This window comes from Pyrus communis, chromosome 8, assembly GCF_963583255.1.
Source record: "Pyrus communis chromosome 8, drPyrComm1.1, whole genome shotgun sequence".
Taxonomy (NCBI): Eukaryota; Viridiplantae; Streptophyta; class Magnoliopsida; order Rosales; family Rosaceae; genus Pyrus; species Pyrus communis.
The window spans coordinates 16,886,325-16,905,258 of record NC_084810.1 but is presented as its reverse complement, the minus strand read 5'-3'; the positions used below and the strand labels follow the sequence as shown (position 1 = coordinate 16,905,258).

At 37.5% G+C, this 18,934-nt stretch overlaps 1 protein-coding gene across 1 annotated transcript; it reads left to right on the top strand.

Annotated features, from left to right (window-relative positions):
• Nucleotides 1-13,353: 13,353 nt before the first annotated feature.
• LOC137743042 (uncharacterized) lies at nucleotides 13,354-18,131 on the top strand (the record flags this gene model as incomplete). Its single annotated transcript, XM_068482961.1, has 9 exons — nucleotides 13,354-13,770; nucleotides 14,055-14,241; nucleotides 14,341-14,477; nucleotides 14,949-15,061; nucleotides 15,534-15,777; nucleotides 16,983-17,135; nucleotides 17,342-17,421; nucleotides 17,545-17,594; nucleotides 17,720-18,131. Coding segments are annotated over 9 exons (1,518 nt in total), but the record flags the coding sequence as incomplete, so codon positions are not given.
• Between the last annotated feature and the right edge of the window lie 803 nt (nucleotides 18,132-18,934).

Sequence of the window (18,934 nt, the reverse complement as noted above, 5' to 3'; positions counted from 1 at the left end):
TATGATTGGGCAAAAACGATCAGTATGATAGTGTGCCAAAGAACACTTATGAGTTATGATTGTTATCCATGATCATATCGTCTTAACAAATGGTGATTTAGAGCCAGATATAAATTTGTCACCAATTTGATGACGCTTTTTCTTGTCGGTTTGGTTTCAACCAAATGCACCGGTTGTCTAAATTAAGGGTTGGTTTGGCATTGCGGAAATTATTTTAAAAGCAGTTTTCTTAAAAAGCTGAGGCTAATTTGATTTATTTTCAGCAAATTTTGGTAGTTTTGTTCTATCGTTACAAAGAAAGATATGGTTTTCTTTAAATATTAAGTTCGACGTGGTTCTTTATCCTCTCCTTTCGGCGAGAGTTCTTACGGACGGAGTCGTTTCGTTTTACATCACATCTTCAGGTTCAACTTTCGTTCTTACAACTTTTTGAAGCAGATAGTTAATAGTGTAGAGGACGAGACACCTTTAAAACGAATAATGGTAAGAAAATAAGGCATATGAGAAGCAAGTGGTGAATTGCTCAAGTGGTTAAGGATTTCATTTTCAATCCACTACATTTTGAGTTCAAACCTCTCCCTTTCTCTTCGCGTAGATTAGTGCTGAATATCGCTTATATTCAAAAAAGGAAAGAAAAAAGAAAGGCATGAGAATAGGCAGAGTCAAAAACCAAAAGAAAACGAAAATGTTTAGTTTTTCTACAAGTAGACAAGCAAGTGCCATGATCATAAATTACGTATGAAGAGAATAATGTTTTTGGTCAAAGCACGAAACAATAACATTAAAAGCGAGGTTACTTGCTCTTGAAGCGTCAACGTTGCCCATCTTGATCATTGAAATTTCAATGATCCCCAAATCTAAAATTAGAGGAAATTGGCTTAATTGAAGGAAAAAACAAAAAACACAAGATATTTATAGTAGAAGGATCCTATCCTCAATCTAATAGAGAGAGTGTTTTGTGGTCTAGAACTATTTAAACCATTCAATGGAAGTCCTTCACTTTCATGTAGATTTTCGTATCTAGATCCCCATAGAGATACACGGTTACCACGTCCATAAGCTGCATATTCAATTTTTCAGAAACTACCAAACTTATAAGGTAGCAGAACATTATGACATCCATTATGAGGGAATACGTTTCCTTGTAATTAATCCTAGGGTGCTGAGAGAAGCTTTGCACTACAAGACGTTCTTTGTATCGCACTATTTCATTCTTCTCATTACGTTTCCTCTTGAAAACCCACTTGTAGCCCACGGGCTTCACATGTGTTGGAGTATGAGCTATAGGTCTAAACACCTTACGTTTCGCAAGCGAATCGAGTTTGACTTGGATTGCTTGTTTCCAGTTTGACCAATCCGTTCTACTTCTGCATTCATCAACGAAATGTGTTTCAATGTCATCGCTAAGCACGATGTTAGTAGCTACTGTGTACGCAAATTCATCGTTGACATCATCTCATTTTGATTCCAAACCTCATCTAATACTGCGTAGTGGACCGAAATCTCACGATTCTCGGGAGGTCGAGTTGTCTCATCTAAGACATCACCGTAATCTAGAATAACCTCATGCGTCAGATTAGATGAGTGAGTGATGGTTAGATTCAAACTAGGGTCACCAGTTTGTGCCGTTTTCCTCTTCTGGGGTTGTGAATCCTTTGAACCAAGGGGTCTGCCATGCTTTACGGTCAGAGTAAATGATTGGCTAGCCGCCAATGTACCAGGTGGTATTATGATGTACTCGAGGTATGTCTATCCTTGCGGGTGCATTTGCACCGGGTATATGTGATCTTGTCACCTGTGCTATATTAGTAAAAGTATCCGACATGCTTTGAGTAATGCTATGAAAATTTATACTTCATCGCACCTTAGTTTCAAATTAGGCAATGCGGGGATCTAAATAAGACATAGTGGGAGCATACCACAACAATTCGTGGCAGTCTCTAGGAGCTTTAGCATGCTTATCTCCCCCTAAATTCGGAAATACTGTCTCATCAAAGTGACAATCCGCAAAATGTGAGTTAAAAAAATCTCCTGTCAAGGGCTCTAAATAGCAAATAATTGATGGTGAATCATAACCGACGTAGATTTCCATTTTTCTCTGAGGACCCATTTTGGTACGTAGTGGCGACGTTATTAGCACATAGATTGTGCACCTAAACGCACGTAAATGCGAGATGTTAGGCTCGTATCTAGCAACTAATTGTAATGGTGAATGAGGTTGGATAGCGATGGGCCTCAAGTGGACCATCATAGCTATGTGCAATATTGCATAGCGCTAGGAAGATACCAGCAGTTTGGTTCTTATAACCAAAGTCCGAGCTATCAATTGAAGGCGCTTTATGAAAGCTTCTGCCATGCCGTTTTGGGTGTGAACATGGGGTACATGATGTTCTATTTAATCCTAACTGACATGCAATAGTCGTCAAAAGTTTGTGACGTAAACTCTCTAGTGTTATCTAGTCGAATCGACTTGATCGGATAATCAGGGTGGTGAACCCTAAGCTTAATAATTTGTGCTAGGAGTTTCATAAATGCAGCATTGTGTGTGGACAATAAGCAGACATGTGACCAACATGCCGATGAATCAACCAACATCATAAAGTATCTAAATGGTCCCATGTTGGTTGGATAGGTCCACAAATATCCATTTGAATCATCTGAAGAAAATTAGAAGAGTTGTGAATAATCTTTGTAATTGAGGGTTGAGTATTTAACTTCCCTAAAGAGCAAGCTTTGCATGGCGGGAATCCAACGTAGGGAGGTAAATGATGCCCATGTCATGATTCGAGGATACGGCGCATCATGTCACGTCCGGGATGTCCCATATGGTCATGCCAAAGCAAAAAAGTGCTCTAGAACCTAGGCTCAGGGCCGGCCACATGGTGGGTCTCTATGTCGTGAATGGTTGTGATGTACAACCTACTCGGGAGACGTTCCAACTTCTCGTGAATACGCTTTTGGCCATACTCGTAAGAAATGATACAAAGAAATTCAGATCCATTCTCTTCAGTGGTTTCAATATGATATTGATTATCTCGAATGTCTCTAAAGCTCAGCAACGTTCTTCTAGAATGTGGAGAATATAGGGCCTTTTTAATGATTAAGACAATACCATTAGACAACATTATACGAGCTTTTCCGTATCCTTCAATCTGGTTGGATGAGCCTGAAAGGATTGTCAGGTGCTTTCTTAGGTACGAAGTTAGTAAAATAGTGTTGCTCATGTAATATGGTGTGCGTGGTAGCACTATCAGCCATACAACTAACTTCCCCACTAGACTTACCTAGAAATAAATTGATTGAATTGGTCACATGCATAAATATAATTCTATTCATTCAATTAATCAATTTGAGAAATAATATCCATAATTCAAAACAAACCAAAACTGAACAAATTATTCCAAATACTTAGAAAAATTGTCCAAAAATTAAACCATAAACCTAAAAAAATAGGGGGGCTCGGCCACTCCTAGTGGGTTCGGCCACTAGGGGTAAAAACTCCCTAAAAACATGTCTAGGAGAATAAAACTTATTCGTCCATAGGAGCTGATGCCTCTTGAAAATCTGATATCTCCATGGATGTAGTAGCATCTTTAGGATGTTCCACATGGGCAAAGTTAGACTCATGACGAGAATGATAATTGGCAATGACCTCGAGCTTAGCTATGTATACGCGTGACCAATGATCTTTTGATCCACAGTGGTAACACATGTCCGTTTCATAGGAAGTCGATTGAACGGTAGATTTTCCCTTGTTTTTGAAATTTTGGGCCTTAGGTGCATAAGGTTGGCGCTTCTGGGTCAAATTTCCTCCCTTGGGTGGGCCTTGGCTCTATTGACCTTGGGCCCGTGGTTGGGCTTGCCACTCATTGCCACGACCACGATAATGTTTTTGTCATTTGTGGCTGCTAAAATTGGTCACATGCACTTCAAGCACGACGTTCGAGCCAGTGGGTCGAGCTTGATGATTTTTCATCAAAAGCTGGTTTTGGTTCTCAGCGAGAAGTAAAACAGAGATCAAATTCAAAATTTGGTGAACTTCTGTGCCCTATATTGTTGCTGTAGGATAATATTGGAGGTATGGAAGGTCGAATAGGTATTCTCCAAGAGATTTGCTTTTGTTAAGTCCACTTTACATAACTTAAGTAGTGATCGGATTCTACAAACTTCAGAGTTGTATTCATTCACAAACTTAAGGTGTTAGAAGCGTATATGCTGCCAGTCCTGTCTTGCTTCAGGCAAGTAAATGTTTTTCATGTGATTGAAACGGTTGGCCAGAGCAAGCCAAAAGGTGCATGGGTCCCCCTCTGTGAGGTACTCGGTTTGCAGTGCATCATGGATGTGTCTTCGAACAAAGATCATTGCAATAGCTTTCTGAGATTCATCGACGGGTTTGTCGTCGGTAGGTGCCTCGATGGTGGCTCTAATATCTTTTGCAGTAAGATGGAGCTTCATGTCTTGAACCCACTTCAGGTATTTTCTTCTAGAGACTTCCAGAGCGGTGAAATTGAGCTTGTTCACGTTCGGCATGTCCATAATCGAAGGGTACCATACATCGTAGAACATTCAGGTTATACAGACATGTATTGGTTTAATTTAAGCATGAAAGATACAAGTTTCATGTGGTAAGTTTTGAATGAAAACTTCGGGTTTCAAGGGCACTAAATATGAAACTACAGGTTCACTTTAGTTTTATAAACAATTAGTTCATAAAGGAGAGGATCCTGCATGAACACAGAATGCAATATGTTGATTTAAGTGTAGTGGATTTGAGTTGCTTCAAGAACTTAAGTGTGAGAGCTTCAGGACTACGAAAGGATGCCAATGGTTCAAAGTAGAAAAGTAAATTATTGAATTTTTAATGTTCAAAAGTGATCTTCAGGTTAATAATTTTGGATTAATTATCAGATTAATGGACTGCAAGTCCCTTTTAATTAATTCAATAAATCAGGAGGTCGATTGTGGAAGCAAAATAATGACCAATGGGTTATTTTAGCTTCGGTTTGTGATAAACCAAGCGATAATTAAATTAGAATTAATTAGCGTAAACCAAAGTACCCAAAAAAAAAAATTTGGGTATGATTTATAATGCAAGGATGCCAAAAATTGGCATTGGGTCAAAAAAATAACACAGCCCAGCCAAAAGTGGGTTGCTAACGACGCGGGGACAGGCCCTGCAGCTTGGCTGCAGGTTTATTGGGCTTTGGTGAAGGCTGCAGGACTATGGGCCGTGTGGTCTGGGTGAGCCCAGCTACAAAAACTGCTGCTTTGGGTTAAAATGGGGCACGAGAGCAAGCCTAGCCGAAGGCTGGCTTGCAGGTTGGCGCTCGCGAAGCCCAGCCGAAGTTGGGGTTGGGGTAGATCAAGCCTAGCAACAAAAGCTGTGGGTAAATAGGTCGAGGAGTGACGAAGCCCTGCAAGCAATACGGGCTTGCTGCAGGTGAGCCTCGGGCACATGTTGGACCTAACAAGCTACTGGCTTATTGTAGGTTTAGGCCAGGGACTAAGGACAAAGTCCCGCAACTCAAAAGTTACTGGTTTTGGGCTTGGAATGGTTGCAGGCCCATGGTAACCTTTACTAGGCCGAAGTCTGGTGTTTGTGTATGCGCAACAAAGTCCAAAGGGCTGCTATCGTAGTCCAGACGTTACAACGACGTCGTTTTGGTGGCGTGCATCGACGTGGTTAGGCTGCAGGCCAACGCAGTGCTCGGCGATGGTTCCAGCAGCTGTGCCGCATTAAATTCCTAGATTGTGTTTTTTTTTTCGACATGTTTAGGGTTTGAAAAACCCTAAATTGATTCTAATTTATTTATATGCTTTGACTCACAAGTTCCACATAGAAAAATAATTGCGTAATGCATGAAACATATATATATATATATATATATATATATATATGAAACATATACAATATATATATCGAAAGGAAAATATAAATATAGGGGGTTCATGCATCATGGGGAATGTTTTCATGCTTCGTGGACGTTTCAAATATCTCACTCTATTTTAAGCGTACCTAATTGGCAGAAAACAAATAAAAGCCTTTGAATGTTGTAGAAGAAAACCTCCTCATACGATCCTTCAGTTCCATAGCTTATGGCAAAAGTGGGCTGATAATGTGTTGTAGGCCTATTTGACTGAACTGTATTTAGGACTATAGAGGGAGAGAGGCCGGCAGCAAGAGAGAGAGAAGAGAGATTTAATTGTGAGGTGTGTATTGTGTCACCCTATTGTGCCTTTATTTATAGTAGTAGAGAAGGTTAAAATCCTTACCCTTTTAGGATTACAACTTTAATAGGATATTAACTACTAAAGGGAATATTTCAAGATATCCCTAGATACTCAAAGATTTACATAATCACATTCCTATTCTAAATATGATTGCAACAATTATCATTTTCTTTCTTTCTTTTTATTTTGTCGATTAATATATCATTATTTTTCACTTAAAGTGCGATTAGGATTCTATGGGATGCTTTCCTAGGTTGGACAAAATGAACGGTAGTAACTACTGTCATGTGTAAAATGTAAACAAAACTTAAAGCATTCACCAACCGGTGTCGTGTAGACAAGTTGAAAAAAATAGGGTTTTAACTTTTTTGTCATCTTCGTGATGGTGGGTATATATGCAGACTGCACTCTGCAAGTCAAGTTGCGCCAAACTCTGTAATTGTAACCATGGTTGTATTATTGCAGGTGAGATTCGCATCATAGCAAGAACAAGAAGCTGCTGAGAGAAGCATCTGCACAGGAGCAGCAGAAACCCATCGATGTACCACTCAAATTCTCCAATTAAGGCCATCTTAAACTGAATGAGGGCCATATGGCTTTCTTTGACCCTATAGCCCTCAAAGAAATTAATATTTTAATGAACAATGTTAGGCCATTTTTCTTACCATCTCCAACCAAGGGACTAGATGGCCATAGGCCAAACATAGCCATGTGACAAAAAACCATCTCCAATTGAGGGGGCCAAAAGGCCATAGGGCCAAATATAATTCATTAGTTTAATTGAATTAATATGGTTACTTAAATCAAACTACCTCAATACTTTTACATTATGGATTGTCAATAATTTTTCAAGATGGAATCTCAATAATTTTACGTCTCGGATTTCGATTGCCACGTGTCAATATGTGAGTAACTTTGTAGATTTCTTGTCGATAAGGAATCTCAATAATTTTACGTCTCGGATTTCGAGTGCCACGTGTCGAGATGTAATTGGTTGTGGGAATTTTTGATAGGTTTTTGTCCTCTCTAATATCTCTTTCAATTCAAGTTTGCAATGAATTCCAACTTTGGATCGTCTTCGGGTTCCAATTGGGGGTCCTCTTCTAATTCAGAATTGGAAGATAAATGGGCGCATATGAGGTAAGAAGATGAGGAGTCCGATGAAGAAGATGAAGCATGGCGTAATACATCATATATGGCAGCCATGGCTGGGGTCATGGCTTGTCAGGCAATTGAAGAACAACCTTAATGGGGTGCCTTGATTGCTAGTCGCGGTTACAAGCCACAAAATAGAGAGATAATGCATTAGAATATGATGAACAACTACTTCAACCCCAACTCAGTGTATAACGAAGAGGATTTTAAACGTCACTGCCGGATAAGGCATCATGTCTTCAAGTGTGTACTTCATGATGTCCAACATATCAATCCATACTTTCAACATAAATTGGATAGAGCAGGCCACCCTAGTTTTTCACTTCATCAGAAGGTTACTATTGCACTCCGAATGCTGGCCTATGCCTCCCCAGCTGATGTGATGGATGATACATATGGTATGTCTGAGTCTACATGCCTTGATACTCTTGTTGAATTCTGTCAAACAGTTGTTTAGCTTTACAAAGAGAAGTACCTTCGTCAACCAAATCAAGCAGATCTAGAGCGGCTCATTCGCAAAGCTGAAGATCGTGGCTTTCTAGGCATGATAGGGTCATTAAATTACATGCATTGGCAGTGGAAGAATTATCCCACCATATGGCAATGAGGCTTTAGCGGAAGATCGAGAAAGCCAACAATTGTGTTGGAGGCAGTTGCGTCATTTGACACATGGATTTGACATGCTTTCTTTAGAGTCCCAGGATCCCAAAATGATATTACAGTTCTTGGTTGTTCACCCCTCTTCAATAACCTGACGGAGGGTAAATCACCTCAACTTGACTACTATGTTAACGACCGTCAATACAACATGGGGGGGTATTACTTGGCAGAGGGCATCTACCCAAAGTGGCGACACTTGTCCAAGCAATTGCAAACCTTGCGAATGACGCCGAAAAGTGGTATACCTTACACCAAGAGGCATAAGGAAAAGATGTTGAGAGAGCTTTCGGTATTCTACAAGCACGGTGGAATATCATTAAGGAATCGACAAGAGGGTGGAGTTAAGAAAATTTGGACTCCATTATGATGTCTTGCATCATATTACACAACATGAATTTGGATTCCATCATGATGTCTTGCATCATATTACACAACATGATTGTGGAGGATGAGCGAGATGGGCATATTGATGGAGAGTCTGATGACGACCAAGAGTATCCAAATAGGTCAAAAAGGGCTTATGCAAAAATATATGATGGGCCTAATTTGCATTTGAATTCAAGAACTGGTAATATCTCTTTAAATGAGTACATGAAGCACCATAGGATGATACGTTCCCATGCCACAAACAAGTACCTACAACAGGATCTTATTGCACATTTTTGGGCCAAGAAAAGCATGAAGTAAGCGTTTAAGTTTTATGTTGTTAAATGTTTTTTTTTTTTATGTTGTTGAAGTTCCATGTTGTTAATTGTTTTTTTTATGTTGTTTAATGTTACTTAATGTTATTTAAGGTTGTTTAATATTGTTTAATGGCTTAGGTAATTAATATGAAAAAAAATAGAAATTTACAATTTTTTTTTAAATTGTAAAAAAAAAAAAAAAGAAAAAAATCAAATATAACAGCTAGCTGACGTCAGCAAGTAGTCGTTGGATTTAAACTGCTGGACCGGCCTGGGGCTAGCTGGGTTAAGCCAGTCGGTTAGCTCTTTTCTCCTTTTTTGGCTTAGTGGGGCTCACAAGCCCTTTGGCCAGATCGGTTAGAGATAGCCTAACTGACACACCCCGACCGAGATCGGAGCGTGCTGGCCATCACACAAAGGTGACGAAGCCAGCACGCTCCGATCTCGGTCGGGGTGTGTCAGTTTGGTATCAGAGCCAGACTCACGGTTGTGGTGTGCCGACGAGGACGTCGGGCTCCCTAAGGGGGGTAGATTGTAGTATCCCACATCGCCCGTGAGGGTTTGATCTTTGGGCCTTATATGTCCATGCCTGCATGTACCTTTCAGAGAGGCCTTTTGGAGCTGCGGCTTGCAAAGACAAAACCGTGCGGTAGCCCTGCTGTCTGCGACCTAGTCTAGGGCGGGGAATGCCAAAGCGGACAATATCTCTGCGAGGGAAGGCGGGATGTGACAATTAAATTATTGTAGTATCCCACATCGCTCGTGAGGGCTTGGTCTTTGGGCCTTATATGTCCATGCCTGCATGTACCTTTCAGAGAGGCCTTTTGGAGCTGCGGCTTGCAAAGACAAAACCGTGCGGTAGCCCTGCTGTCTGCGACCTAGTCCAGGGCGGGGAATGCCAAAGCGGACAATATCTCTGCGAGGGAAGACGGGATGTGACAATAACAAGCCTAGAAGCCTCCATTTCTTGGCTGGCTGGCTGATTTTGGCTAGCCCACTGGCCTGGTGTTTGGTTTTTGGCCAAGTGGGGTCCACAAGTCATTTGGCTTAGTTCTCGGTTGGAGATGATTTTCGTGTCAAAACGGGCTATATTTTGGCCTATGGTCTTTTGGCCAGGTCGGTTGGAAATGACCTTAGTTTTTTTCTCAGGGGTGTGAGAAGGGTTTCAGATAGATTGAGGGATTTCACGTAGAGCATTTTAAGTTTGTTGAGTTGGAAGGGTCTTTTCATGTTGCAGAAGCTGTTTTATTTATAAGGTTGATGATCTGATAAACAAATTATACCAATAAAGAGCTTTAATGGAACTATGTCACTTGGCATTTACCTAAATATTCTTTCTTTATCCCTTTTAATCCCTTCATCAGTCGAAACTGAACTCCATCCAATGTTGGCTTCTTGATTTAAACCATGATTCTGAACCTAGTCCCTTTATGCAATTAATTCATTCTTATTTGATCAAGAATGAATTCTGATCCTTAGAATAATTTGTATCTAAATAGAGTTCATTCTAATCCTTAGCAATTTTAGTTCATTAATTGCTCGACTGAGCCACGTTTGAGCTTAATCATTTTACTCTTACTTCCATGAAGACTCGATCGAATCAGTCCTTTCGTGGGCTGAAAGCTAACTGACCTGAAGGGGCCTGCAGCATGAATATTTAGACACTAAGAAAGATCATTTATCTTCATAAGGGTAAAAATAAATTGATATTTGGTTCAGAAGTACCACAACTTAGTGAATTATATGTTTTATTGTATTTAGCATAATACATTGAATGAAATAAAGTTTATCTATTGATATCTCGGAGAAATTATAGACATGCATACACATGAGTTACAACAAACAAATGGGAAGGCCTTCACAAAGGTTGCTCATGTGAAGCCTCAAAAACTTGGCAGAATCCCAGAAGAGAGAGGGACTAGAGATTGCTCATGTGACACCTCAGTACTTGGCAAAACTCCAGAAAAAAAAGGCATCAGAGGTTGATTATTTGGAGCCTTAATACTTGTTAAAACTCCAAACAGCGAAGGTAATTGGTGCCTTTGAAATAAAGCCACAAACATAAAATGGTCACTTTGAATTCGACTTTCGGATTTCCGCAGTTGGTCAAGCTTTCTTTTCATGCTCGTTGAGTAATTATTTGCAAGCATGTGCAACTCTCTATTCTCGTGCTTGAGCCTTCTGATCTCTTGTCTAAGACTTGCCATTTTAGCCATTAATGATTCGACTTGGCGAGTTCGAGCAAGTATACGTTGACCCATATTGGATACAAAGCTCACACACTAAACACTGAAAGCCAGGGAGTCTTGAACAGCCAATTCATTGGACCGTTTTGAAAGTATCCTGTTATCTTTGGGAGTGAGAAGATTCCTAGCTACCACTGTAGCGGTTACATTATTCTTTGTCACAAAGTCCCCAACAGTAAAAGGAACAAGGACCATTAGCGGATAAGAATGATGGGTGCCATATATTGTCTTGAGGAGACATCTCTGCATCTTCCACAACATTCAAATTGAAACGACGGTCAGATGGGCAAGCCATTTTCAAAAATGACGAAGGAAAATGAGGTCAGATAAATTGAAATATCATAAATACAAAAAGGGGAACTTTCTACAGGTTGCGACTTTCTGAGCGTGCTTTTGAACACAACTGATGCCTCTATAAAAGAAGAGGCAACATGGCCAATTGTTCAAAAATCGAAGAGGCACCGCTCTCCCATTTCAAAAGCCAGATTTTCGAATCAAGTTCATTGGCACTTTTTAGATGCAATCTCAGCTTTTCGGATATCACGGGCAACTTTGTCAATGATCTCTGACAAAGTTGAAAAGCGTGAATTTTACCGTCCTCCATGACAATGCAAACTTGCAAGAATGCCTAAATTTTCCCCCTCTCCAAGAATGCATCTTCAACAAAGCATCTCGAAATGCTTTACTTTCCTCTTTTCCGAAAATACCTCTTCAACCAAGTCCCTCAAAATGCTTAACTCATTTCCTCAGAAAGAAAATAGTTTTGATCGAGAAGTTTTGCATCAGTATCAAAACCTTCTACTGTTTTCTTCAAAAGCAAAAATATCTCATATCATTAGGGTCGAAAGAAAAAGTATCTCATATCATGCTTTCCCTTGTCCTTTTTCTTTGTTGTTGTTCTTATCTACATGACAAGGAAAAAGAGAGCAATCAGTTAGAAACTGAAATCAAACTTCCAGTCAGGAACCGACTTCTTGGGACATTTGCATGATTGCTTACCTAGCATTGCTCTCAAGTAATCATCTTCAACTGTTGATATGTCTCAGATATCTTCAGCAAATACCTAAGAACAATTGATATGATGTTGGCTCTTTGCACTGAAGATACCAAGCATGGACGAGCCGCTAAAAAGTGATGTTTTGAAGAATCATTCAAAGGCAAAGTTTGCGCCCCACTCCTGCTATGCAAGAGACTGAAGCAGAAGGATCAACGACGAGCCCAAAACATTTCAAGTGTTGCATTGACACGCATCAACCTAAAAGATTTGAAATCAGGGGAAGATACTCATCAGGGGGAGCATCCAAAACGGATCAAGATTTTAACAAGTCAATTGAAGACTTGTGGCCATACAAGGGGGATTGTTGTAATATAATATGTGGATGGCCCAAATGAATAGTTCGTTACTATTCATGCAAAGAAAAATAAGATGGATTACTCCAGTCACATTGACTGTAGAGGAACTTCATAAATATTGTGTTTTATTTACTTTATATTCCACTGCCCACACACCACCGATTTTACAACACATTCCACAATATATCCAAAAAATCTTTGATTTCTAACTATCAATTGATGGTGATATATTTGTTTTGATATGGTAGCTTGGACTGGGTCAAGTTATTATAATCATAATATCAATTCGAGCTTGCAACTTATTCTTGAACCAATTAACTAATCGACAAGCATTTCCTTTGCACATCAAAATTATTCATTTTCTATTTCATTTAATATTGGAAGAAAAATTATTTTTCATGCATATCAAATGAAAACCTAAAAATTACAATAAGAGGGAAAATATTATAAAATTATTCGTTGTCGTATGCATTTTTAAAAAATATGATTAAATTAAGAATCAACTCCAATAAACAAAATATATCTGTTGCCTTTTTACCTTCGGCACATTCTTGTTAATTTTGTCCATTAATCTTCTTTATTTCATTCGATCTGACGGCTAGAAATTTAAGAGTGTGTGGGAGAAAAAAAATAGGCGTGTCAATAGCATCACCCAAGAAATATCAATTAATTCTTTCCATGAAATGATGTTTTTTATAAGGAAAACGAATGAAAATGGCTTGAAAACTTTGAGTTTTAACGATAAGGACAAAATAAAAGGCAAAGTGAATAGTACTAGAATTGACTTTTAATGTAAAAATGTGGTTTTTCGTTAAAATGAACAGTATTGGGAGCTTTTCTTTAAAGTTCCATTTTTTCTATTCTTCCTTTTATTAAATTGTTGGAAAAGTGATAATTTCCGTAATAAAATTCTGTTGCAAGCGCCAATTGTCGCCGGCCATTATATAATTTCTGTAATTATATATGGCTGTGCTTAGTCTAAAACTCTCCAATTAGCAGCATTCTACTCCAAAACCTTGCCATGAAACCCACTCATATCTTTGCTTCAATGCCTTGTGCCAATTATTTCTCTCTTTATCACAATCTCGGTTTCTGCTACACGTCTTAATATCCCGCGGCTAAGTCCCAATGCTGGAGCATTCGTACAAGGAAATTATTTTGCACGCGACCACCCAAAACCTTTGTCTGCATTTGATCCAGTTACAGAATTTCAAACATTTTATTACAACCAAACACTTGACCATTTCAACTTCAGGCCTGATAGCTTCAATACTTTTCAGCAAAGATATTTGATCGATTTCAAGCATTGGGGAGGCTCCAATATCAGCGCACCAATATTTGCTTACCTCGGTGAAGAAGAAGCCATTGATGCTGATCTGTCTATTATTGGCTTTCTTAGTGAAAACGCGGATAAGTTTCAAGCTCTCCAGATATTTATCGAGGTACTTACGAAAGAGTTCCATCTCGCCATATTGAGTTGTTGATGTTTTTAGAAATGTTCTCTTGCAAAGCTTATCCACACGTACTTGATTATCAACCTAAAAGTTCTTATCACAAATATGGGGTAGGCCAGTTTGTCTGGCAGTATGTCGTCCATTGGATCCGACCATTTCAATAAATTAGAGTAGTTTAAAATATCCTTTATCAACATAAAAATATATAGTGTTATCAGGTGAATTCTTACCTTTTTTATAGTTAATTTGAACTTTTATTTTTCTCTTTATAGCACCGTTACTATGGGCAATCAGTCCCATTTGGATCAAGGGAAGAGGGATTTAAAAATGCAAGCACTATTGGGTACTTCAACTCAGCTCAAGCAATGGCAGATTATGCAGAGATCCTCATACATGTAAAGAAGCAACTCCGCGCTGAACATTCTCCGGTGATTGTTATCGGTGCATCATATGGTGGAAGTGAGTGATTCCATTTTGAAAATGTTACGATCAATTAATTAATGTATAAGTGAATTTTTTGTTAATGTTTTAATTTTCCTGTTCTTACACTTGATGCAGTGCTTGCTTCATGGTTTCGGCTAAAATATCCCCATGTCGCTCTAGGAGCTCTAGCCTCATCAGCTCCAATTCTGTACTTTGAGGACATTATTCCACCTGAAAAAGGATATTATTCAATTGTTACCAAAGATTTTCAAGTAATATATATACACACATATACATATACGTATGTATATATAAATACACACACACATTATACATACATACACACATACATACATATATATATATATATATATATATATATATATATGTTTTCGAACATATGATTTCGGTTTTATCGAAGAAACCTATTCACCCTCAACCCTCCTATACTAGGCTTCTATAATACAATTTAAATCGTATATTTAAATTAGTATAGTTAATGCCACTTAATACTACGGTCTAATGATATTCCTCTTCACTTGTAAGTGAGAGGTCTTAGGTTCGATTATCGCCAAATGCGAGTTTAAACCACATCATTGCTAACCCATTATGAGGCTAAGGCCAGCACTTCTCTTCAGTGTAGATAATATTACTTGTTAAAAAAAAAAAAAAATTTAGTATAGTTAATATGTATGTCTTAGTAAACAAACGATTAATTGTGATTTATGGGCATGCATGTGTAGGAAGCCAGTGAAACTTGCTACCAGACCATAAAAAAGTCGTGGTACGAAATTGATGATATTGCTTCCAAGCCTGAAGGCCTCTCATTTCTTAGCAACAAATTCCGCACTTGCAGGTAGGTAATTACAGATTGCTAGCTAGATAATTTTGATGATTATAAGTATTAATTCGAAGGAATTGTTATAAGCATTCTAAAAACTTCTTCCAGTTATCTTCCGTAGTGTTTAGTGACACCTTCTTTGAATTTTCCGCCCTTACTCTTTTGTTTTCATGTCAAATTGCATGTTGGGATATGTTCATCCCGAAACCACCACTAAATATGATGGTTTCATTGAAAATATTTAAATCTAATCGTTCATTTAAACATTGTATTAAGTCTAATGATTAATCTATCGTTATGTACTTGTTTCATTGTCACATGTTGAACTTTTCACAATATTAAGAATTGATTCTATGATTTTGTCACTACTCTTTTGTTTTCTTGTCATTTGCAAGAATTGAAAGTTTACATATATAAGAAACATTGTTAATAATTCAGATGATTAGTTTACTCATTCCCCTGTTTGTTTAATTTCTTGTTTTTTTAGTCCGTTGACCAAGTCGTCTGAGCTGAAGGACTACTTGGATAGTTTGTATTGTGAGGCAGCTCAATACAATCGTCCACCAAGTTATCCAGTTACTGTTGTCTGTGGCGGAATTGATGGAGTTTCTTCTGGAAATGATACTCTAAGCAAAATATTTGCAGGTGTTGTTGCATATTATGGAAACAGGTCGTGCTATGTTAATGAACCCAGAAACCTATCTGAAACAGATGTAGGGTGGAGTTGGCAGGTAATTAAGTATATCTTGTCACCTTATCTTAATTGATTTATTATACATGACCTACTTAAAAATTATTAACAAGGGTTTCAATGATAAGGCTAACTTATAGTTCACTAAGTTCAACTGTATATTAGTTTTCATACTTAAGATCAAATTCAAAGTTGTGGCCTCGTAATTTTTTTCTTAAAAAAAAAAAATAAACATTTATGATTTTTGGTCCAAATAAACGCTGTTTGCCATATAAACATTGTGCCAAAGGTTAATTACTTGATAAAACCTTGCTTCAATGTGATTATGAACATTGACATGCACAGCTAGGTTATTGCTCAACATGGTTGTCACTCAAAGAGTTCCCCTTAAGAAAATCGAGTTCAGGGAACATTGCCTTTTTCTTTGGTAAATGTTGCTTCACATTGTTGCCACTTCTATTAGCCAAGGTTATATTTATCAATTTTTATAGATGCAAACTATAATTAAGGATAATGCATTACTCATGATATTGAAAAGATTCAATTAGTCAATCCACAATTCTGGATCTAAATGTTTCATAGTTTTCTCAGTAAAAACTTTAAATTTTAATAAACATAAGATAGATACATGCATAGTCGTTTTTTAGATATCATCATAGAGAAATATATATATATTTCTCTCTTTTGAATTTTTGCATGTTAAACTATTATACGTGTTTTCTCAGTAACTTAAACTTAAATTCAATGGGTACGTACGTATGTAAATTAATTATTCATAGTTAAACATTATTAGTTCCCTAGTGCACGTAATTCCAGGTCTTTAATTCCTATATCACGATAAGGAAAAAAAAAAAAAAAAAAAAAAAAACTAGCAATATTTTAAACAAACAATACTCTGCATTCAAATTGGCTAAATCTAATTCTGCCATGGTTAAATCAATTTAATTTTGCTAATTCTAACTCTACAATGACTAAATTAACTTGACTAAGTCTAATTCTGCAAGAGTACACATAATATTATTAAGAATATATAATGTTTTTTCTCTTTGCGTTATTAATGCTCCTTTTTTAAATATAAATGAGTCACATACAATAATATAACCCAACATTTTATTAGAAAGCGCATCAACAATATGGTCAATTTTATTTTTTAATAACTGAATTATTCATGAGTTCATAATACTGCCACTAATCATATATGTGATGATGGACGAGGATGCTAATACTGTATACTGTACCAAGCAGACATGTAGTGACTTGGTGATTCCCATGGGCGTCAGCAACGAATCCATGTTCCCACCTTACCAATTCGATCTGCAAGAATACATCGACTCCTGCAAAGCATTATATGGTGTCCCTCCTCGTCCTCATTGGGCCACTACTTACTTTGGAGGCCATGTATGTTTTTTTCATCTTATAAACATGCACATATATACATACATACATACATATATATACATACATACATACATATATATATATATATATATATATATATATTCCACTTTTCATACCAATCTTTCAATTTCTCCATATATAATGCTTCAACATATATATATATATATATATATATCGCCAATACTAACAAAAATTCTGCTAAACAGGATATAAAACTGGCACTCTACAGGTTCGCAAGCAATATTATTTTCTCCAATGGACTACGAGACCCGTACAGTAGTGGCGGGTAAGCAAATGAAAATTCCTACACTTAAAAATGAGTATAATTCGAATTTTTTTTTTTTTTTTTTTTGAACACATGTATAAAGTATGGTAAGTAGTCTCTTGATTTTATTAACTCTAATCGCAGGATTTTGGAGAACATATCAGACACTGTCGTTGCAGTCCTTGCAAAGAATGGTAAATCCCAAATTCACTATTTCCACAAGAAGTTAAAGACAAACACAAAAAACAAAATTAAAAAAAAAACAGAAGAGACATCAATAGTTCTTTATATTAACACAAAATTAACATTTATTATACAGGGTCTCATTGCTTAGATGTACTTCGATCAGATAGTACTGATCCAGACTGGTTGGTGGAGCAACGAAAAACTGAGGTGAAGATCATTGAAGGATGGCTGGCCGAGTACTATGGCGAGCTTCGGGCATTCGAACAGTAGACGTCAAACAATTAATTAAGACCGTAGAAAAAGTTGATTAATAATTGCAAAGATTCTTAGGCCAATTATCCCTTTTATTCCATAAGAATTCGAGAAAGACGTCCAGTAGAGGCCAGCCATGTGTTGTATCCTCAAACTTTGTCTCAATTATCAGTTTATCCCGAATGCTTTCTATTGTTGTTTCGACCATTAAGTTAAATTTTCGACTAGAATCCAATGTGATCCTTCTAAAGATTCCAGCTATAAAAGATATACACACTAAAGCCAATAAGGAATATTCAATAATCTTTGTAATGTGTGATCAGTAATATGCTTTTTCAGTCGTTTGCGGAAATTACAAGCACAATCAAATGGGATCTGGAGCCCTCTACATTTTTAATCACTGAATACATGAAACATCATCAAGCTTTGATTAAGTTCTTGTTTTCTTAAACACACATTGTGGATGCAAATTTCTGCCAACGATTAATTGACGATAATGTAAAACTATATTAGTCTAATAAAATAAAACACATGAACTTATACATACCTGGAGCAACCATTGATGAGCTTTGAGATTCCTTAGACTCCAAGAAATCTTCTACACACTACTAACCCTTAGGCAACGACTCAATGGGGAGCTTTGGTGCTTTATTGCGTGCGTTACTATGTGCAGGGATCTCTTATATTTAGTGTCATTGATCCAAGAGTTCCCTCCATAAAGAAACCCTAAAAGCCCACATGTAAAACCTCTTACTTGATCCCCACGTCAACATTAGGGTTTTACCCTTTGAACCCCTTTAGCCTCTGGTTAAGTAATCCAATACTAACTAGGAAATCACCGGTTTTAAACTAAAACAATTGCTATATCTTAGCTTATAACCACAATCCCACAATAACTATGAGACCATATCATTCCAGATGAATGAAGTTGGAGTAAAACCCCAACGGTCTCCCACATGGGCGATTAAACATTGTGAATGGTAAACCAATGAGTTATAAACCAAAATTTCCTTAGTGACCATGGAATAATATCAAGTAGTTCAATTCAAATCTCAGTCAATAACAGCTACTTATATTGAGCTAACAACGCTTACAA